Genomic DNA, 23982 nt, shown 5'->3' with positions numbered 1-23982 from the left:
ATATAGATTCTTTTACTTTTCCCCTGATCACCTTAGAAAATAAACTTAATAGTAGTATTGGTGGGTCAAAAGATAATTCACAGTTTTATAAATCTTTGGGAATAACTCCAGCTTGTTCTTCAAAATGACTGGATCAGTTCACAGTTCTACCAATAGTATATTAGTGATCTGGTTTCTCAACATTGGTCCAATATTTGTTATTTTTATCTTTTATCATTTTACCAATATGATGCATGAGATATCTCAGAGTTGTTTTGATTTGCTTTTCTCCAATTAATAATGATTAGAGCACGTTTTCATATAATTACATATAAATTATATGTAATTACCACTCCAAACAGTATAAAAAATAGTAAACACTCTTAGATGGTTCTTCATTCTTGATATCCACATTGCAATTATTGCTCAAAGTAGATTTCCAAAGTAAACAAGAAGCGTTTCAATGAAAGTTTCTAAAATTCTATTTACCCCGTCACTTTTTTCTTTTCTTTTCTTTTCTTTTCTTTTCTTTTCTTTTTTGGTTGATTCAGTTAGTCTTTTTCTTGACCTTTACTTTTATTTTAAATGTGAGCTCTGTTCTCAGGGAAGAAATGGCACTCTTTTAAAATTCAGTTTTTCCTTGCTGCTACCCTTAACTCTAGGTTTGGCTATTTGCAGGTTTCTGTTCTTCCAAACTAGTATTGTTTGAAAGCTTTGGAAGCTACCTCCCATTGCTGATTCACTCTCCACTAGGGTATGCAGATGGCTTTTGGGGTCTATGGCCCTCTGAGATACCTTGTATTGGAGGCCTTAACTTGAGCTGGGGCAAGGGCTACAGATCTCCTCTTAGACTTGTACTAGTCAGGCTCACTGTGGAATGTGTGGCACTGGGACTTGGGGACTCAGAAACACTGGGCTTTTGCTGGTGCTTGGAACTTCAAAGGAGGCCATTGGGGGATGCTAGGCTGTTGGCTGAGGTAGGGTTTTTAAGCTGGCTTGGGCCCACGTTGAGAACACTGAGCTGTGGGAAGTTGGCGGCGGGGGGGGGGGGGGGGGGGGGAGGGGGGGGCAACTTGCTGTTGGTTTGCACTACGGCTTTGATGCAGACTGTACTCCCTTGTCATTCCAGTAAAACAGACATTTTCTGCCTACCTTCCAAGTTGCCTTCTACAGGAAAATTGCCTCACTGAGTATTCTTGTTGATTCTGCCCCTTCTGAATTTATTTTGAAGGTTGGTTGGAGAGTATTCTCATAGAGGTTAAAGCTATCTAGGCCTCTACTTTGCCATTTTGGCTCCCTTCAGGGCAATTAAAAAAATAATTTCTTGAAGCATAGTGTTTAAACACTTAAAAAAAAAACAACAACTATGAATTCCAAGTAGTCAAAGAAGTCTTATATTGTCTATTTTCTATAGTTTTCCAGGTCAGTTGCTTTTGCAGTCAGATGTTTCCTATTCTCTTCTATTTTTCATTTTCATTTTTTCATTTTTATTTATTTAGCATTTTTATTTTTATTTTTTATTTTTCTAAATTAATTTATTAAGTCAATTTAGAACATTGTTCCTTGGATGCAAGAATCACATTATTTTCCTCCCTCCCCTCCACCCACCCTTCCCACAACCAAAGCACAATTTCATTGGGTATCACCGGTGACCTCGATCAGAACCAACATATACCACCATTTGTTCAGCCATTCCCCAATTAAAGGGCATCCCCTCATTTTCCAATTTTTGGCCACCACAAAGAGTGCAGCTATTGTAAATCTTGAAATCTCTCAGACTTGTGAATGTTAAAAATTTCCCCATCGGGGAATTCTTAATTGGAACAAATTCCCTACTGAGAAACATTCCCCATTTTGATGTGAGAACTCACCAGGATCAGAAATGGGAGGACCTCTACTCCACCCGTACTTAAGACTGCTTGAGGGGAGAAAACTCCTTGCTATGGAAGGACCTCTACTCTACTTGTACTTAAGACTGCTTTAGGAGAGAAAACTCCTTGCTAAACAATGAAAGTACTTGGACCCATGCTTATAATAAAGCAAGGAGTTCTTTGAGCGAGACCCGTTTTTAGAATTGATACAATGGGATGCTAGGTACCTAAAAGGGTCGGGAAAGTTTTCTCTTGATGAGATTAGTTGACTCAGCTGTGTTTTCTCTCGTTCAGACTTACTGAGGAGATTGGTTGACTTAGCAGGAATTTAGATGGGCAGTCCTTTGGAAAGCATCTACAGTGATTGATAGATATAGGGACTTAGGGGAGGTGACATGGGAAAAAAAACCCTATATAAGAAAAAGCAGAATCTCTTAAGGATATATCCTTTTGGAGGAATTCCTTTTGAAGGATCTCTGATGAGGACCAATTGGGAAGAATCTCTTGAGAGAGGCTCTGGAGAAGGGAAGCTCTTGGAGGACAATCTCTAAGGAGGTCTCGCTGGAGCTCCTCTAAGGGGACTCTGTCCCTCTGGAGGCTCTGGAGAGAGGCCTTTTGGAACAGTTTCTGGCTGGAAGGCTCTCTGGTGAAGTCAGCTGAGATGGAGCTGGCCTGGTGTCACTAGAATCCTTGTTTAGGCAGACCTTGTGGTGAGTGTTAAAAGACTGACTGACTGATTCTCTCTCTTACGACTCAGGTCTAGGCCATATTAGCTTGAGGCCCTTCATAATTCAATTATTCCTTTCCTACTCTTTCTCTCTTTCTCTAATTCCTCATTATATTATTAATTAAAAATCTCTATAAAACCCAGTTGACTTGGGTATTTGAATAATTGGGAATATTTCCCTGGCGACCACCTTATATTTTATTTAAAAACCAAGACACTGTAGTGAAACATATTTTCTGCAGTCAAATTTACTCACCCTCCCTTATATCTATCACAATTTATATCTTCCACCATTTTAACTCATTACAGTTTAAGACATCAACCATTTTAAATCTCACACTATGAATATTTTTGTACATGTCTTTTACCTTATTATCTCTTTGGGGTACAAACCCAGCAGTGCATTAGCTGGATCAAAGGGCAGAAAAACCATTAGCGCCCTTTGGGGATAGTTCCAGATTGTCCTCCAGAATGTTTGGATCAATTCACAGTTCCACCCAAAATACATTAATGTCCTGAATTTTCCACATCCCCTCTAGCATTCACTATTTTCTGTTGCTGTCGTGTTGGACAATCTGCTAGGTATGAGGTGATACCTCAGAGTTGTTTTGATTTGCATCTATCTGATTATAAGAGATTTAGAACACTTTTTCATATCAAAAATAGTTTTGCTTTCCTTAACTAAAAATTGTCTATTCATGTCCCTTGACCATTTATCAATTGGAGAATGGCTTGATTTTTTGTACAATTGGTTTAGCTCTTTATGAATTTGGGTAATTAGACTTTTATCAGAGGTTTTTGTTATGAAGATTGTTTCCCAATTTGTTATTTTCCTTTTAATTTTGGATGCATTGGTTTTATTTGTACAAAAACTTTTTAATTTGATGTAATCAAAATTATTGATTTTACATTTTGTGATTTTTTTTTTCTAGGACTTGCTTGGTTTTAAAGTCTTTCCTTTCCCAAAGATCTGACATGTATACTATTCTGTGTTCACCTAATTTGCTTATAGTTTCCTTCTTTATATTCAGGACATTCACCCATTCTGAGTTTATCTTGGTGTAGAGTCCATTTGTTTCACTTCTACTTCTCTATAGGGCACAAATCAATTCTCTCCTCCAGGGGATTGAATCTTTCTTCCCTCTTTGGGTCAATTTCAATGCACTGTGGTTCTGGCTGACAGCATGCTAAGTGTTCCGACATCTTGGCATGCTGGCAGCTATTTGTCTGGGTTTTGGTGGTGAGTTTGCCCTTGAGCTAATTCAGGTTTAGGCATCTTGGCTGAGCCCTCTTGGAGTTCAGGTTGATTCCTTCCTCCTTTACTCTCTTATCTTCCTAGAGCCTCTAATTCCCCTCCCATTCCCCCCTCCCCCACAACACACACACAGCACAAGCCAGGCGGGAGAAATCCAACACCCTTTCCTTCTCCCTTCTTCTTAATTTCTTTCCACTATATTTAATTAAATCACCATAAATTTCAAGATGACTTGGGTATTTTTTTACTTTGGGATATCCCATGGTGATCAATAATTAATATAGTTTAGGTCACAATGCTAAAATTATTCTTTACAGTTTGGTGCATACATGTTGGTTACTGATATTTCTTCATTGTCTATACTGCCTTTTATCAGGATGTAATAACTAGATTTATTTTTACTTTGGCTTCATCAGATATCATGATTGTGACTCCTGCCTTCTTTTTATCAGTTGATGGCCAATAGATTTGGCCCCATCCTTACTTTGGCCCTATGTGTATCTACCTTCCTTATGTGGGTTTCTTGTAGACAGCACATGGTAGGGGTTTGGATTCTAATCCACTCTGCTATTCACTTGCATTTTATGGGTGAGTTCATTCCATTCACATTCAGAGTTATGATTACTAGCTGGGTATTTCCCAGCATTTTGATTTCTACTCCTGGTCTTGTCTTTTCTTCTTTCCCTATTTCTTTCTACACCAATGTTTGTTTTTAATCAGTCCTCCTAGTTCCCACCCTTATTTTACTTCCCTTTCTACCCTCTCCCTTCTTATCCCCCCCCCCTTATTTTCCTTGTGGTCTTTCTAAAATTACCTTCCCCACCCTCTCCCTCCCTTGTACTGCTTCCCTTGCCACCAGTACATTTGTTTCCCTTCTACTTCTCTATAGGGTTCAAATCAGTTCTCTGTCCCAATGAATTGGATTGTTCTTCCCTCTTTGGGTCAATTTCAATGCACGTAAGAGTTGAGTATTTCCTATCTCCAACCTCTTTCCCCTTCCAGTGTATTGATATTCTCCCCACTCCTGCCATGTGCTTATTTGTGATGTAAATTTACCCTCTTCAGTTTCTTTTCCCATTTCTTTGAGTATTAACCTCTTTTTTAGCTTCATTTGTGTGTACATACATATATATATATATGTATTTATGCGTACATATATCTGTATACATATTCATGTCTTGGCATTTTCTCCTATGCAGTTTGTCACTGTTCCCTCTAAGTGTACTTCTTTCTACCTGCCCTGGTGATAATAAGTTTTAAGAGTAACCAATGAACTCTTTTCATATAGGGATACATATCATTTTAACTTATTGGGTCTCTTACAAGAAGTTTTTTTGCTTTTGTTTTGTTTTTCTTTTTTCTCTCTGTTTGAATTACCTTTTGATGATTCTCTTGAGTTCTGTGCTTGGGCATCAAATTTTCTGCTCAGGTCTGGTCTTTACAAATGCTTGGAATTCTTCTATTTCATTGAAAGATCATACTTTCCCCTGTAAAAATATAGTCAGTTTGGTGGGTAGTTGGTTCTTGGTTGTAGACCTAGTTCCCTTGATTTCCAGAATATCATATTCCATGCTTTTTGGTCCTTCAGTGTAGATGAAGCCAGATCCTGTGTTATCCTCACTGTGGTTCCATGGTATCCGAATTACTTCTTCTTAGCAGCTTGTAAAATTTTTTCCTTGGTCTGATAGTTCTTGAATTTGGCTATAACATTCCTGGGTGTTGTCAGTTGTCGATTAAATGTAGGAGGTGATCTGTGGTTTCTTTCAATCTCTACTTTTTCCTCTTGTTCTAGAATATCGGGGCAGTTTTCTTGGATAATTTCCTATAGTATGATGTCCAGGCTTATTCTTTTGTCATGGTCTTCTGGTAGACCAATGATTCTTAACTTGTCTCTCCTGGAATGATTTTCTAAATCTTCTGTTTTGTGAATGAGATGCTTCATATTTTCCTCAATTTTTTTCATTCTTTAAATTTTGTTTTATAGTGTCCTGCTGCCTTGTGAAATAACTTGATTCTAGTTGTTGTATTCTGGTTTTTAATGACTAGATTTCTTCCTAGGATTTTTGGTCATCTTCCTCATGGTCAGATTTTCCTTGGAGGTCACCTTTCATCTCCTTTGCCTCATTTTCAAGCTGGTTGATTTTTGCTTTCAAGACACTATTTTCTTGTTTTAGTTCAAGTGCCTTTGTTTCCAGATGATTTGTCTTAGTTTTTAAGTTCGTTTCCCAGTTGTCTTCAGCCTTTCTTTTTTTTTTTAATTTTATAGTATTTTATTTGATCATTTCCATGCATTATTCATTAAAGACAAAGATCATTTTCCTTTACTCTCCCCCACCCCCCGTAGCCAACTCGTGATTCCACTGGGTATCACATGTGTTCTTGCTTCCAATCCATTGCCATGTTGTTTATATTTGCATTAGAGTGTTCGTTTAGAGTCTCTCCTCTGTCATGTCCCCTCAACCTCTGTAGTCAGGCAGTTGCTTTTCCTCAGTGTTTCAACTCCCACAGTTTGTCCTCTGCTTATGGATAGTGTTTTTTCTCCGAGATCCCTGCAGATTGTTCAGGGACATTACACCGCCCCTAATGGAGAAGTCCATTACGTTCGATTATACCACAGTGTGTTTGTCTCTGTGTACAATGTTCTCCTGGTTCTGCTCCTCTTGCTCTGCATCACATCCTGGAGGTCGTTCCAGTCTCCATGGAATTCCTCCACTTTATTATTCATTTTTGCACAATAATATTCCATTACCAACATATACCACAGTTTGTTCAGCCATTCCCCAATTGATGGGCATCCCCTCGTTTTCCAATGTTTGGCCACCACAAAGAGCACAGCTATGAATATTTTTGTACAAGTCTTTTTTGTCCATTATCTCTTTGGGGTACAGACCCAGCAGTGCTATGGCTGGATCAAAGGGCAGACAGTCTTTTATCGCCCTTTGTGCATAGTTCCAAATTGCCCTCCAGAACAGTTGGATCAGTTCACAACTCCAGTTCAGCTCCACCAGCAATGAATTAATGTCCCTACTTTGCCACATCCCCTCCAGCATTCATTACTTTCCATAGCTGTCATGTTAGTCAATCTGCTAGGTGTGAGGTGATACCTCAGAGTTGTTTTGATTTGCATCTCTCTGATTATAAGAGATTTAGAACACTTCTTCATGTGCTTATTAATAGTTTTGATTTCTTTATCTGAAAACTGCCTATCCATGTCCCTTGCCCATTTATCAATTGGGGAATGGCTTGATTTTTTGTACAATTGATTTAGCTCTTTATAAATTTGAGTAATTAAATCTCTGTCAGAGGTTTTTATGAAGATTTTCCCCCCAATTTGTTGTTTTCCTTCTGATTTTAGTTACATTGGTTTTGTTTGTGCAAAAGCTTTTTAATTTGATGTAGTTGAAATTATTTATTTTACATTTTGTGATTCTTTCTATGTCTTGCTTGGTTTTAAAGTCTTTCCCCTCCCAAAGGTCTGACATGTATACTATTCTGTGTTTACCCAATTTACTTATGGTTTCCTTCTTTATGTTTAAGTCATTCACCCATTTTGAATTTATCTTGGTGTAGGGTATGAGGTATTGATCAATTCCTAATCTCTCCCACACTGTCTTCCAATTTTCCCAGTAGTTTTTATCGAATAGTGGATTTTTGTCCCAAAAGCTGGGATCTTTGGGTTTATCATATACTGTCTTGCTGAGATCACTTGCCTCCAGTCTATTCCACTGATCCTCCTTTCTGTCTCTTAGCCAGTACCAAATTGTTTTGATGACTGCTGCTTTGTAATATAGTTTGAGGTCTGGGACTGCAAGGCCCCCCTCATTTGTGTTTTTTTTTCATTATTTCCCTGGATATCCTTGATGTTTTGTTATTCCAAATGAACTTTGCTATGGTTTTTTCTAAATCAGTAAATAAATTTTTTGGGAGCTTCATGGGTATGGCACTAAATAGATAAATAAGTTTGGGTAGGATGGTCATTTTTATTATATTGGCTTGTCCTATCCATGAGCAGTTAATGTTTTTCCAATTGCTCAAGTCTAGTTTTAGTTGTGTGGCGAGTGTTTTGTAGTTATGTTCATATAGTTCCTGTGTTTGTCTTGGGAGATAGATTCCTAGGTATTTTATTTTGTCTAAGGTGATATTGAATGGTATTTCTCTTTCTAGTTTTTGCTGCTGAGCTGTGTTGGAGATATATAGAAAAGCTGATGACTTATGTGGGTTTATTTTGTATCCTGCAAATTTGCTAAAGTTGTTGATTATTTCAATGAGCTTTTTGGTTGAATCTCTTGGATTCTTTAAGTAGACCATCATGTCATCTGCAAAGAGTGATAACTTGGTCTCCTCCTTGCCTATTTTGATGCCTTCAATTTCTTTTTCTTCTCTAATTGCTACTGCTAGTGTTTCTAGTACAATGTCAAATAATAGAGGTGATAATGGGCATCCTTGTTTCACTCCTGATCTTATTGGGAATGCATCTAGTTTATCCCAATTGCAGATGATATTAGCTGATGGTTTTAGATATATACTGTTTATTATTTTTAGGAACGACCCTTCTATTCCTATGCTTTCTAGTGTTTTTAATAGTAATGGGTGTTGTATTTTATCAAAGGCTTTTTCTGCGTCTATTGAGATAATCATGTGGTTCTTGTTGGTTTGCTTGTTGATGTGGTCAATTATGTGGATGGTTTTCCTAATATTGAACCAGCCCTGCATCCCTGGTATAAATCCTACTTGATCATGGTGAGTGATCCTTCTGATCACTTGCTGGAGTCTTTTTGCTAGTATCCTATTTAAGATTTTTGCATCTATATTCATTTTTGCTAGTATCCTATTTAAGATTTTTGCATCTATATTCATTAGGGAGATTGGTCTATAGTTTTCTTTCTCTGTTTTTGACCTGCCTGGTTTTGGAATCAGTACCATGTTTGTGTTATAAAAGGAGTTTGGTAGAACTCCCTCTTTGCTTATTATGTCAAATAGTTTGTATAGTATTGGGATTAACTGTTCTCTGAATGTTTGATAGAATTCACTCATGAATCCATCAGGCCCTGGGGATTTTTTCTTAGGAAGTTCTTTGATGGCCTGTTGGATTTCATTTTCTGATATGGGATTATTTAAGAATTCTATTTCTTCTTCTGTTAGTCTAGGCAGTTTGTATTTTTGTATATATTCATCCATATCACTTAAATTGGTGTATTTATTGCCATATAATTGGGCAAAGTAATTTTTAATGATTGCCTTAATTTCCTCTTCATCAGAGGTGATGTCCCCCTTTTCATCTTTGATGCTGTGAATTTGCTTTTCTTCTTTCCTTTTTTTAATTAGATTGACCAGTACTTTGTCATTTTGTTTGTTTTTTTTCAAAGTACCAGCTTCTTGTCTTATTTATTAAATCAATAGTTCTGTCACTTTCGATTTTATTAATTTCTCCCTCAATTTTTAGGATTTCTAATTTGGTTTTCTGCTGGGAGTTTTTAATTTGGTCACTTTCGCGTTTTTTTATTTGCATTTCCAATTGATTGGTCTCTGCTCTCCCTAGTTTGTTAATATATGCACTCAGGGATATGAATTTACCTCTGATTACCGCTTTGGCTGCATCCCAAAAGGTTTGAAAGAATGTCTCGCCATTGTCATTTTCCCCGATTAAATTATTGTTTCTATGATTTCTTCTCTAACTAAATGATTTTGGAGTATCATATTGTTTAGTTTCCAATTAGTTTTTGATTTGGTTTTCCATGTACCATTACTGATCGTTATTTTTATTGCCTTGTGTTCTGAAAAGGCTGCATTTATTATTTCTGCTTTTCTGCATTTGTGTGCCATGTTTCTGTGACCTAATGTATGGTCAATCTTTGTGAATGTGCCGTGTGGTGCTGAGAAGAAGGTGTATTCCTTTTTATCCCTATTTATTTTTCTCCATGTCTATTAATTCTAATTTTTCTAAGATTTCATTCACTTCTTTTACCTCTTTCTTATTTATTTTTTGAATTGATTTATCTAAATTTGATAATGGTTGGTTCAAGTCTCCTACTAATATGGTTTTACTGTCTATTTCTTCCTTCAGTTCTCCTAGTTTCTCTATTAGAAATTTGGGTGCTATATTATTTGGTGCATACAAGTTGATTAGTGATATTTCCTCATTATCTAAAGTCCCTTTTAACAAAATATAATTACCTTCCCTATCCCTTTTGATCAGGTCTATTTTTGCTTTGGCTTTATCAGATATCATGATTGCCACTCCTGCCTTCTTTCTGTCAGTTGAGGCCCAGAAGGTCTTACTCCATCCTTTAATTCTGAACTTGTGGGTTTCTACCCGCCTCATGTGTGTTTCTTGGAGACAACATATGGTAGGGTTTTGGATTCTAATCCATTCTTCTATTCGTCTACGGTTTATGGGTGAGTTCATTCCATTCACGTTCAATGTTATGACTGTCACTTGTGGACTCCCTGGCATTTTGATATCCTTCCCTAATTCTAACCTTTCTTCTTCAGCTCTACCTTTTAGTCCAGTGATTTACTTTAAATCAGTCCCCCTTGTATCTGCCTTTCTACCCACTCCCTTCTTATTCCCTCCCTTATTTTCCCCTGTAATTTTTAAAATTTCCACCTCCCCTCTCCCTCCCTTGTATTGCTTCCCTCCCCACCAGTCTGTTTTTTTTACCCTTCTACTCCCCTATAGGGCACAAATCTATTCTCTTCCCCAATGGATTGGATTGTTCTTCCCTCTTTGGGTCAGTTTCAAAGTATGTAAGAGTTGAGTATTTCCTATCTCCAACCTCTTTACCCTTCCAGTGTATCGATGTTCTCCCCCCTCCCGCCATGAGCTTCTTTGTGACATATAAATTTAACCCCATTTGTTTCTTTTCCCATTTCTTTTAGTCATAACCTCTTTTCTTTTTTAGCATTAGTCATGTATATATATATATATATATATATACATACACATGTATATGTATTTATGCATGCATATCTCTATATACCTATTTATGTCTTGTCCTTTCATCCTATACAGTTTGTCACTGTTCCCTCTGAGTGTAGTTCTTCTAGCTGCTTAGGTGATAGCAACAGTTTTTAAGAGTTGCCAATGACCTCTTTTCTTATAGGGATACATATCATTTTAACTTATTGAGTCTCTTAAAAAAAATTTTGTTGTTGTTGTTGTTTTCCTCCTCTTTTTTAATTACCTTTTGATGATACTCTTGAGTTCTGTGGTTGGACTTCAAATTTTCTGTTCAGGTCTGGTCTTTTATTTATGAATGCTTAGAACTCTTCTGTTGTGTTAAATGACCATACTTTCCCCTGTAAGAATATAGTCAGTTTTGATGGGTATTTTATTCTTGACTGTAGGCCTAGTTCCCTTGCTTTCCGGAATATTGTATTCCATGCCTTTCCGTCCTTCAGTGTGGATGCAGACAGATCCTGTGTTATCCTCACCATGTTTCCATGGTATCTGAATGGCTTCTTCTTGGCAGCTTGTAATACCTGTTCTTTCATCTGATTGTTTTTGTATTTGGCTATAACATTTCTTGGTGTTGTCAGTTGGGGATTAAATACAGGGGGTGATCTGTGGATTCTTTCAATCTCCACTTTCCCCTCTTGTTCTAGGATCTCGGGACGGTTTTCCTGGATAATTTCCTCTAGTATTATGTCCAGGCTTTTTCTTTTGTTGTGGTCTTCTGGTAGTCCAATTATTCTTAATTTGTCTCTTCTTGAATGATATTCTAAATCGTCTGTTTTGTGAATGAGATGCTTCACATTTTCCTCAATTTTTTCATTCTTTTTGTTTTGTTTTATAGTGTCCTGCTGCCTTGTGAGGTCACTTGATTCTAGTTGTTTTACTCTGGTTCTTAAAGATTGGATTTCATCTCTGGCTTTTTGGTCGTCTTTTTCCTTCCGGTCTGATTTTCTTTGAAGATCGTCTTTCATCCTCTTTATGTTGTCTTTCATCTCCTTTGCCCTGTCTTTCATCTCCTTTTCCTCATTTTCCAGCTGGATGATTTTGGCTTTTGGGACACTATTTTCTTGTTTTAGTTCAAGTGCCTCTGTTTCCAGATGACTTATCTTAATTTTTAAGTTCTTTTCCCAATTGTCTTCAGCTTCTCTTAGTTGTGTTTTGAGTTCTTCCACAGCCTGTATTAATTTCGCTGGGATTTCTGGTTTATTGTTTGCTGATCTCTCCCCCTCTGTTCCATTTGCTGAGTAGTAGCTGTCTATTGTAGTTTCTTTCTTCTGTTTCTGTTGTTTGTTCAAATTCCCCCTTCTTTCCTCCCTGTATTTGTCTGTGTTCTTGTTCCTCTCATTTTTTTGTTTTTTGGGGACTTCTATCAGTCTCCCCTCTTGGAGATTTAACAGAGGACCTCTTGGTGTAATCTCTGGGGGAGGGTTGTTGGGGGTTTGAGCTTTCCTGTCCTCTGGAGGCTTTTGATTGGCTTAAAATCCAGCAGTCAATGAGGATGGATGGGGAGCCTGGGCTTCCCTGTGTTCTGAAGACTTTTGATGGGATTGGGCTCAGCTTAGTTGGTCTGGGTTTACTCTGAATTTTAAACTTCCTGGACAGCTGGAGCAGATATGGAGCATCTCCAAAGCTTTTGCCAGGCTGCCAGGTCTATGCTCCTTCTAGGCTGCCATCTTGACTTCGCCTCTAGGTTTCTGTTTTTTCAGAAGACCCTGCTCTCTAAGGGGGGAGGGGTTGTGGCTTGCCTGGGCTCTGAGGGCTCCTGATGGTATTAGGTTCACCTGGTTTTGGCCTAATGAGCCCTGATGCAAAAAGCCTCCTCCTCCACAATCTGTGTTGAATGCCTGGAGACTGGCCCGGGTTGTTTTCAAGGTAAGCCCTTCACTGGCCCTGAGGTTTTTGTTCTTTCAGAAGCTCTGAGGGCTCCTGATGTGATTAGGTTCAGGTGGTGTGGCCCGAATGATCCCCGAGCCAAAAAAGGGAAGGAAAAAAAAAGTAGCAACCTCCTCTTTCACAGTCTGTGTTGAATGTCCGGAAACTGGCGCGGGTTACTTTCAATGTAAGCTCTTTGGAGCAACCCCTTTGCCAGCCCTGAGTTTTCTGTCCTTTCAGTAGCTCTGAGGGCTCCTGATGGGATTGGGTTCAGCTGGTGCCCTAAAGCTGGGACCTCCCTTGAGACTCAGATGGAGGGACCCAGCCAGGGGGCTACAGGCTTCCCCCTTCTCTCTATGTTTCCCTGCCGCCTGTGTTGGGCACCCAGGAGACTGGCTCAGGTTGCTTTCAAGGTGAGTCCTCAGAGCCCTGAGGTTCCCGCTGCTGCTGTGGGCTCAGCACTCTGGGTTGGGGGGGGATGGGTCCTGGGACCTTCTTTCTGTCTACCCCTTAGATCCGAGTGATCTAGGGTTCTGGCTTTTGGGTGCGGTACCTTTTGATCCAGGTCCAGGAGGAGGTTTCCCCAGGTCTATCCTGTTGTTCAGCTTGAATTTTGGTGGCCTAGGAGCACTCTGTTTGCGATCGGTAAGGAAGGGTTTCCGAGGTCTGATCTTTCGCTGCTTCTATGCCGTCATCTTGACCGGATGTCTTCAGCCTTTCTTAATTGTTTTTTGAATTGTATTCTGAGGTCTTCCAGTGCCTTTATCCAATTGGCTGGGTTTTCTGTTTTTTTGCTTGGGGTTCCCTCCATCCTTTTCTGTTCCATTTGATCTTTGTTCATTGCCTGTATCGAAGCTGTCGATTGTAATTTCTGTTTTCTTTTTCTGTTTTTTGCTCATATTTACCCCTTCTTTACTCCCTACTGTTGCCTGAGCTCTTGTTCCTCTCATTTTTTTTTTTGGTGGTTTAGGGCTTTTCTTTCTGCCTTCACCCTTGGAGTTTTGTCAGTAAATCTCTCAGTGCAGTCTGTGGGGGAGGGGTGTCAGAGCTTGAGCTTCTCTGCCTTCTGGAAGCTTTGATGGGCTAAAGTCCAGCAGTCTGTGAGGGAGGGGTTTTGGAACTTGAGCTTCTCTGTCCTCTGGAGGCTTTGATGGGATTAGGTCCAGCAGGGTTTGCTGGATGTACCTAGAGTCCAAAACCTCAGGAAGGGGTGTTGGTGGTGGGGCAATATGGAGTGTCTCTGCTGCTACAACTATGCCTCCTGCTCTGCACTCTGTGTTTCTCCTTTGTCTACTTCCCCACTGCCTGTGTTGGACACTTTGAGCCTGGCATGTCTTTGCGTGCAAGGTATTCCCTCCAGACCAGTGACTTTGCCTGTTCAGAGGTTCCAGCTGTTACTGGCGGATTAGCACTCTAGTTGAGGAGGGGTCCTGGGACCTTCCCTCTTCTTTCCCCTTAAACCAGAGTATTCTGGAATTCTGGCTTTTGGGGCTGTACCTTTTCCGTTGAGTCCAGCAGGAGGGTTCCTTGGCTCTGTCTTGTTGTTGGGTTTGATTGTCAGTCCCCTAAGAGCATTTAGTTTGCCATCGGTAAGGGTTTTCAGAGGTCTGAAGGTTTGCTGCTTCTACACCACCATCTTGACTCCTATTCTATTTTTCATTTTTTAAATGTGGTTTTATTTCTTGTTTTCTTAAGACTTTAGCAGCTTCCCCTTGCCAAATACTAATTTATGAATTATTTATTTCAATTTCCCCCCCCCCCATTTTTCCTCTTCCCCTTCACTAGGTGCTTCCCTAATATCTTTAAACACTTATTAGTTTTCATAACTTTGAAACACTTGCCTTAACTAAATTCTGCCCCATCAAATTGGACCACTTAGTCCACTGTCCTTGGAACATATTTCCTTGTATTTTGGATGGTGATTAATGAACTTTGAATGACTAAATCCTGAAAAGTTACATAGTATAGTGGATAGATCTGCCTTATAGTCAGGAAAACTTAGGTTCAAGTTTGTCACTTTTAAACCTGGGCAAGTGTACTTCTACGCCAAATTTTGCTGAGCAATTGCAGATCTACTTAAGTAGGAGGCTTTTTTTTTTTTAGACCATTAGTTCCTGTCTCCATGAAATAACAAGGTGGGTTTAAAAACTGTGTGACTGGGCATTGCTTCAAGTAGATTACCTGAAAACCCCTCCCCCCAACTATTTAAACTGTTAATGTCATTTTTGTAACAAAAGAAAACAATTCTTTTGGCAGCATTACAAGGGTATGTATGTGTTCATCTAAGCAATTTAGTTTTTAGTATGAAGGGCATTCCCTTGAGATTTTGTTCTTAATATTTGACTTAATTTTGTAATATGGTAAGGTTTAATCCTGATCCTGCTAAAGGGGCAATAACATGAAATATCATCCAACATTTAAAAAATCTGGGGCATAGTTTCATGTTCTGATTCACAGAAGAAATGGTTCCTGATAGCCATTCCTTCCTGCATCTTTAAGAAGCTGCACGTGCAAGTAGGCTCAGTTCTAGCATTTGGAATATGTTTTTCATAAAGGTGTAGCAGATGTGAGTGTTGATGGAGGTGATGGTGCAGAATCCTCTTCTGTTTGCTCAAATCCCTTTCCCTCTTTGCTGTAAGTCAATTAGTGAGGTGCTTAGGGATGGCAAATCATACCATATCCTGGAGGAGAAAAGATCAATGAATCCCTGAACATAACCTCCCGACTCCTTCCTTCTTTAACCACCCACACTCATCAGCAAATTCCCTTCCAATGTACAAGCAGGCCCTAAAAGCCAAGGTCAGAAACCCGGGTAGGGAACTCAAGGGGCCAGATGAGTGGCAGCTGCAGCAAGGGCATTTGGTAAGTCTTCCGTTACGTTTCCTTCTTCCCCCACAAAGGCCGTCAGAAGTCTCCCCGAAAGTCAGTGCTTTGCTACGGGGACCCTAGGTGGGGGGGGCAGGCGGGAGTGGGAGTAGGTGTGTGTGGGGGGGAAGGGAACGGGAGTGTGGGGGGGGAGAAGGGGAAAAGGAGGAGGAGGCAGAGCTTGGGCCAGCGGCGGGCTCTGATTGGTCTCTGCGGGGCGGGGTCCTTTCCCATTTCTTCCCCGTGCGTAGGGGAAGGGGGCGGGACGCGTTGCTCGCCTCTCAGCCTCTGGAGCTGCCTGAACCAGCTGCCAGGGCAGGCTCTGCTGGAGGAGCCGCCTCTATTGCCACTGAAACTGCCACCCATACCCGCACTCCCCCGTGTCTGCCGCGGGGCTTTCGCGCCTTACGACTCGGGGCTCTTTCCGGGGCTCTTGCGGGGCCTCAGAGATTGGGGGCGGGCGGCTTATTGCGGCGGCGGGCTTCTCTGCGGGAGGGTCACGCCGGGACCACCACCGCCGCCACCATCACCTTCTCCTGTTCCCCTTCCCCCAGCCTTCTGGCTCGGCGGGGCCCCCGCCCCCCTCCACCTCTCCATTCACGCGGGAGAAAGAGGAAGCGGGGAGGGGGGGCGGGGGAGAATCGGTCGCCTGGGGTCCGGCTCCGACCGGCTCCGGACCGCGTCTCTGCGGGAGCTGAAGGCTCCACCTCCTCCGAAGCTCGGACCGGGGCAGGAAATAGAGCGGGAGGGGGCGACTTGGGCAAGGGCGGGGTACTCTGGGCTGGGAGCCCTGGGGTTAAGTAGTGAGTTCGCTTCCTTACCTTCCCCTTCCCGGAGTGGCTCCGCCCCTGTGGGCAGCGGGGAACCACTCACCCTCACCGCCCCGCTGGGCCAGGGCCACAAAAACTTTTCCTTCCAATTTCGACGGGTTCTTAGAGCAGGAAGTCCGCCCTCCCCACGTTTCCCTTTTTCGCCCTAACCCTCTCCCGCTTCGGTCCCGGCCCCCGAACGCCTGAATCCAGCGGTTTCCCCCTCCCTGCGCGGCCTGCGAAGGGGGGAGGGAAGTTGACCGAGAAACGCAAAGGGGCGTTAGTGGGCTTTGCGCCAAAGGCAGGCGGACCTTGATCCTTGATCCTTGGTGGCTGAAACTGGCACCGTCGTGGAGGGAGCAGCTGGACGCATAGACGGCTGGGTGGGCTGCTTGAACGTTTCAATTTTCCCTGTGCTGTGCTGGGGGAAAAGAAGAACGGGATTTGTCGATCTTCAGGCTCTGCATCTCTTTTTCTTGGAAAATGAAGTTAAGCCGTCAGTTCACCGTGTTTGGCAGTGCGATCTTTTGCGTGGTGATCTTCTCTTTGTACCTGATGCTGGACCGAGGCCACTTCGATCACCCCAAGAACCCTCGCCGGGAAGGCGCATTCCAGCAGGTAAGGAAGAAGTTGGAGGGAGGGGATGCACCGGGAAGGGGTAGATTTGGATGTATTTTGGGAATAGCGGCTGGCCACTGTGGGACGGAATCGAGGTGTTTGGCGCTTCCTTTTTTGCCTTGAGGCTGACGCAGACCGGGGTGGGGGGTGGGGGTGTCTGTATTCGCCTCTGAGGGTACCTGGAAGAAGAGAAAGCTTTCAGACTGTATCTCGGTGCTGCAGTTGAGTGCCAGGAAAGGGTGCAGCTTTCCATGTCTCTTATCTCACTGTACTAAGTGATGGGCCTCCTAGTCTACCCGGTCTGAGAACTTGGGTGTTTTACTCCCACAAGCATAAGTGACCAGTCGTTTCTGGCTTTATTGGTAAGGATTGAAGAATCTAGTATCCCGAATTCTATGTGGCTGCATTTTGTCGACTCTGGAGGCATTTAGCATAGGGATCGAACATAGTATAGTGCCACTTGCACCTATACCAAGATCATTATGGTTTTAGTAGTGTCCCATTTCTAAGGGGGTTAAGGGGAAAAGATCATTGGAACCCAATAGATAGTGGAGTTTTTTTGGTTTGTTTGTATTTTGCTTTAAAAATCAAAATGAAACTCGAAAGTGCTGGGATCCTTCTTAATCTTTTGGGGTTGATTTTTGTCTTGTCAGTTTTGAATTGTTTCGCTTTTATTTAGTACACGTTGCCTGGGAAGTCCTGTTGTACTTCACTTTGTAGCTATGAGGCGCTCTATATGTGTGGTGTTTTAAAATTGGTAGGTTTCGAAATTGACCCTCTGTTCAAATATAGTAAAGTAAATAAACAAACTGAAAGAATCGATTTTCTTTTGAAGATTTTTTTTTTTGTGTGTGTGCGTATAAGTTTCTAGTTGAGTATTTCAGAAATTGATGACAAGTTAATTGGGAGAATTCCTCACTCCCCACCTCTTACATCTGTAATTTCCAATGAAAGTGGAAAATGTGGAAAGTTAATGAGGTTAGATAAAGTGATTAAAAAATCGTCCCAATTCTTTTTTCTGTTTCTCTGACACTTAAAGTTTATGGACCACAAAGAATAATTAAGTAGTACTTTCAATAAGGAGAAAAAAATTTTCCTGATATTACTATGAAAGTAAAATATTAGGAATGCAGTGATTAAGCCAATTTACAAAAATACTTGAAAATATTTTATATAAAATAAAATATATTCAATATTTGACATTTATGTAATGAATATAGTTATGGAGGTTTTTAAAGCACTTTATATTTATTGGGGCAGGTAGGTAGTGAAGTGGAAAAGATATCAGTCTTGGAGACATTGTCTCATCTTTTTTAACTTAAATTTGGCCTCAGACACTTACCAGCTATGTTACTCTGGGCAAATCACTTAACTCAAGTTACCTCAGTTTCCTCATCTGTAAAATGAGCTGGAGAAGGAAATGGCAAACCCATTTCAGGGTCTTGACCAAGAAAATCCCATGTTGGGGCGATGAAGAATGGAACATAGCTGAAAAAAAGGCTGAACAACAAATTAGTTAATTTAACAAATTTAGTATCTCAACAAGACAAACATCAAGAAACTTAATAGATGCTGATATTAGATGTTCACATATCTATTGTTGACATAAGTGGAGGTGGTTTGTAGATAAAATAGTTAAAGTTAGAAAGAACTTGAGTTCTAATTCTAATTTTCTTGTAGTTTTTTTTTTTAAAGAGGAAAGGGAATTGTTAGTGTTAATTTTTCAGAAGTAAAATTTGGGTAATTATCCACATTATAAACAAAGTTGCTTAATTCAACGTAATATTCTCAAGTACTTTTACAAACCCGGTTTGACTTACAAAATGAAATTACATAAGTGCTTAATTTTTGTTTTTCTGGTAACTAATTTTATCCCATTGCCTGAAAAGTAAGTTACAGAACATGACTTCTTTGTCTTTGTTGAGTAATTTAAGACAATGTTTAAATTGTCAAAGTTTAATTTGAAGTAGTATCATTAAACTGAGATAGTGCAAAACGTCTCCAAAGGTTATCAGTGTGTTGGCAATCTTGATACAAAGGTGGTATTTGTAATTAGTATTTGTTGTAAAACCCAAAGGTTTTTCCTTTCAAATTTTAGGTTATGTTTTTAAAAGCAAATTTTAATATTTGTTAGGTATAGTAGCCTCTGCTCATTGTAAGTTGAAACCTACAAAAATGCCCTTTTTTTCATCTTACAGGAGCCTAAAGAGTATAATTACTTCATATCTACTGTTAGTAAATCTGTACTTTGACAAACTATAGTAGAAGTGAGGAAAGATGAATGGGGGCAGACTAGTTAGTATTGGCTAACTTGGCAGTGCCCTTCTCCACTCCCAGTCCAAGTGATAATAGCAAAATGAGAGTACTACTGGTTGCATGTTGAACTCATTAGCTTTTTTGTGGTATAAACTACTTGTTTAATTAATTTTTTAAACCCTTATCTTCCATCTCAGAAGCAATACTAAGTATTGGTTCCAAGACAGAAGAATGTTAAGGGGTAGGCAGTTGGAATTAACTGACTTGCCCCAGGGTCACACAGTTAGAAAGTATCTGAGCTTAGATGTGAACCTAGGACCTCCTGTCTCCTTGACTGGTGCTCATCACTGAGCCACCTTGCTGCCCCTCATACAAGCTACTTTTTAAAAGCTCTCTAAAAGTCTCTGTTAGTAAATATGTTTTCTTAAAATCTTTTTGGTTATCTTTTTTTATGTTATCTTCACTCTCAGAACATCCCTTACCCTACCCAGAGAGTTATCCATAAGACAAAGATAAATACAACAGTGTAGGTGGTATTCCACATGTATACATTTCTTATATTTCTTTCATTTTTATTTAAAAAACCCTCACTTTCCATCTTAGAATCACAACTGTGAATTGGTTCCTAGGCAGAAGAGCCATAAGGGATAATAGGCTAGGGTCACACAGCTAGATTTGAACCTAGGACCTCCTGTCTCTGTATGGCTCTCAATCCACTGAGCTATGCAGCTATCACACCCCTTCTTCCCCTCCCCTCCCCTTTGACCTTTGGCCATCTGCCTTGCTGCTTGTTTCCTTCTTTCCATTTGAGAGAACACTGTTCTGGGCTAGGCTCTCAGTGAGCCCACTGATTGTTTAGGCTTAATATTGAAACATCTTTTAATAGGTTATTAAACAGGTAAAAAAAGATTTACCTAAATGTGACAGGAAATGGATATTCAGTAAGTAAAGGCATTTTGGACTCTTCAAGTTGACTGAATCTCCCTTTGCTGGGTTATGCCTTATTTTCTACTAGCCTAGGATCAGAATGACCATCTCATTGCTCTTTTCTCCTCTAATGACCAGGAAATTAGGGTCCTGGATTTTTAGTTCCCTGAGCCAATACCTTTTAAGGAAAAATTTAGGCTAACATGAAAGGGGCTTGCATATTACTACCACAAGGACACACTATACTAGGCCTCTTAAGATCCTGGAGTAGATAATCTACTCATCTTTGAAACAATTCCTTGGGGTTATCCTGTTAAATTTACTCAAAGGATTATATGTCACTGAACCTAGACCTTACTTTTTATCCATTTATCTGCCACATATAGCTTACCTATCTCTGGGAATAGGAATCAAATCAAAACTACATTTGAAAGGGATTCTTTGGCTCTACTCTCTGTTCTTGTACTCCAAATTCTTTACTTGTCCATCATTCCCCTATATGTGTTGTCTCACCCTGGTAGAATGTAAGCTCCTTGAAGGCACAGACTTGATTTCTTTTGTATGTGTGGTGTTTACATAAGTGCTAAATATATACTTTTTTTTATCCATTCATTAGTCACTCACTAATTCATCTTTATAAAATTTTACAAAAGAATTTTTAATCTAAACTAATATTTCCATTAGCTGCCTTATCTCTGGTTGGCAAATCAGTCAGATGCTTTCTGACTAAGACACTTTAAAACCTATTTTGGTTTTCATGTGGTAATTTATTTTATGGAATAATTTGGTTAATCATATATTGTCATATAACAGGTATATATGCAAAAAAAAGCCCTAGATGAAAATAATGAGTTTATATTACATTGAGAACATCAGAATATGAGATGACTTTTCTTTTTGACCTTCGACATGCAATTGAACTACTTAAACCAATTCATTTGTTTGGCCTTCCTTTCATTTAGTTGTCACTTCTGTTTTCATTTGTAGTGAGATGTCAAGATTTATGAGATACTGTTCCTTTGATATGTCCAGTGTAACATTATGATACAGTCCTAATAATGTTTAGTCATTTGACAAGGATTTCATATTCAGTGTACCAATAGCTAGGAAGGTTTATACACAACATACCTTCTTCCCTTTTCTGCTATTCTTCCACTGTCATGTAGAAGAGCATGAGACAGACTATGTAGTTGAGTCTGCTTTCTGAGTTTCAGTCAAGTTAAGTATGAACAAGCTCCTCAGTGCTCAGTTCACTTGGTGAGAAATTATTTCAGTGTATCTTAAAAATATTTTTCATTATTATCTTTTCTCATTAGCCTCAGCTAACATTTAACATTAGCATTCCTAACACTGTTCTCCTAGAACTGTAGAATGGTGATAGTAGTCATACTCTGTTCCCTGCCCTTGAACCTCTTTTCTGTATATGTCTTTAAAGTTTTTTTTAAATTTAATTGGTTGGCAGAAGGTCCTTGTGTATTTATATTGGATAATTTTCCTTTTTCTTCCTCATCAGAATAGTAGAATTTCATTTCTAATTGAATTTTCTCCTTACTGTACTGACTTCTATAGAATTTTAGCATGAAGATATTACTGTTCTTTCTATGTTCCCTTTGAAATCTGTCCTAATTCTAGGATGCTCATCAGACTCTCCTCAACTTTCTTTTTTTTCCCCATAAATTTCAAGGTGGAATGATACTCAGCAACTAGACTTCCTTAATCTTGAGAACTAGATTTAGAATAAAAATTTTCATTATAACATAACTTAAAGATGAGTTGCCACTGTACATTGGTAGAGAGAGTTTTGATATTGAGTACCTTAGTAGTAGTAGTAGTCTCTCAGTAACCGAGGATGACGATTGTTTTTGTGCATTTTCATTTATGGTGTATAGATGAGTGTGCACAAAGACACTTGTGCGTGACGGAGATTTAAGTGGAAAAGTTGATGCACAGAGACAGTCCCACTCTCTGTGTGTTGGAAGCCTGGGTCCAGTGGCACGAAAAGTCGTTACACCTGGAGACTTCCTCAGCTGCATTGGATGGCCGTGTTGTCCTTTGTGCTCCAACACACTCTAAGCACTCCACAGTGCTTTGCTGCGTTGCCCTCTCAGCCTTTGAACCTTCTTATTGGTTTCTTCTGTCTGTTCGGCCAAAGCAGTCTTCACATGCTGGGTGAGCACCTTATTAATATGAAAATACATCTAGAGCAAAGGAGAAGATGCTCTGCTGCTCTCTCACCCTCTTTTCCCCTTTTAAATATTCTGTTTTGACATAGGCATTTCTTCTAGTCATAGTTCATTAATGGATTTTATTCTACCAAATCTCAATAGTGTGTGTGAAGTCAAAGTTGCCTCTTTTCATTAGAATCATTTTCTTTATTTTCTTTTTCACTCACACCTTATGTGAGTAGATGCCAGAAGCCATGAGTTTTTATTATTGCCTCTTTTAAAATTTGTCTTATAAATTTATGTGTTTTCCTATTATTCTTTTATATTGTTATCTACTCTCTACTATAACTAATTTGAATATACATGACAGCTCTTTCCCTTTCCTTTTTAAGGTAATGCTGATTAGACTTGTAAAGATTTCAAGCAAATATTGATAATTAAAGTAATAGTTTAACATTTTTATACTGCTGGGCACTATGCTAAACACTTTTCAATTGTTATCTTATTTGAACTTCATAAAAACCATGGAAGATTAGTGCTTTTATTATTCATATTTTACAGTTGAGGAAACTGAGGCAGAAAGAGATTAAGTAACTTGCTCAGGGTGATACAGCTAATAAACGTCTGAGACTAGATTGGAACTCAGGTCTTTCTGACTCCAGGCCTGGCACTCTGCTGTGCCACCTTGCTGCTTAATAGCTCCTTTTGATTCTAATCTAGAAAAGTCTTTTGGAATTATACACAAAAACCCTATGATTTTTTTTTTTTGCAAATATAATGTATACCAAAAGATTTCTTTTTAAAATATAAATTTAATAAGAGACATGAAAATTACTTCTGTATGTTTTGTCAATACTTTTACATATGGTAATGAAAAATTAATGAAGAAATGTTAGTGCCCTCTCAAATTAATTCAGTTGGGATTGTAACCTGCATACTACTTTCTTAAAAACTAAAATATATTATAATTCCTTAGAAATACTCAGTTCTCAGGCATTGCTTCATTTTCATCAATAAATAATTGGAAGTGGCAACTCTAGTTCATCTTAGGGCAGCAAGGTGGCTAGAGGCAGAACTAGAAATGGGAGATCCTGCATTCAAATTTGATCTCAGATACTTCCTAGGTGTGTGACACTGGGCAAATCTCTTAGCCTCCCAGGCCTAGCCCTTACTATTCATTCCAAGATGGAAGGTAAAATTTTAAAAAAATACCACTTAATTGGCAGATAACATATTGCTTGGTGCTTTGTATGCAAAGAAATATGACCTCCAGTCTTTTTAAGGGGGCTTTTGATTTAAGGTCTTTGAGCAATTAAGGTTTACACCATTAGTGCTTATGCATAAATAAACATTTTATAGGACCTGAGTCACAATTTTAGACCTAGAAAGGGAGGGATGTTATAAATTATGTAATGATTAGAATCTGGGAAACCAATTAAGAGGGCATTACAGGGGACAGCTGGGTAACTCAGTGGATTGAGAGCCAGTCCTAGAGACGGGAGGTCCTAGGTTCAAATCTGGCCTCAGACACTCCCCAGCTGTGTGACCCTGGGAAAGTCACTTGACCCCCATTGCCTAGCCCTTACCACTCTTCTGCCTTGGAGCCAATACACAGTATTAGTTTCAAGACAGAAGATATGGGTTAAAAAAAAAAGAGAGGGTATTACAGTAGGTTAAGTGAGA

General features: G+C 39.6%; 1 protein-coding gene across 1 annotated transcript in view; it reads left to right on the top strand.

Moving 5' to 3' along the window:
* Positions 1-13614: 13614 nt before the first annotated feature.
* Positions 13615-23982, top strand: part of MAN2A1 (mannosidase alpha class 2A member 1) — a 205452-nt gene continuing 195084 nt past the window's right edge. Inside the window, exon 1 of the mRNA XM_007486486.3 lies at positions 13615-16951. Coding sequence (XP_007486548.1) covers positions 16817-16951 — 135 coding nt within the window. The 5' untranslated portion in view covers positions 13615-16816. The remainder of the gene's footprint in view (positions 16952-23982) is intronic.

Source organism: Monodelphis domestica, chromosome 3, assembly GCF_027887165.1.
Source record: "Monodelphis domestica isolate mMonDom1 chromosome 3, mMonDom1.pri, whole genome shotgun sequence".
NCBI lineage: Eukaryota > Metazoa > Chordata > Mammalia > Didelphimorphia > Didelphidae > Monodelphis > Monodelphis domestica.
Note: the sequence above shows the minus strand (reverse complement) of the source record. Positions and strands in the feature narration are given on the sequence as shown.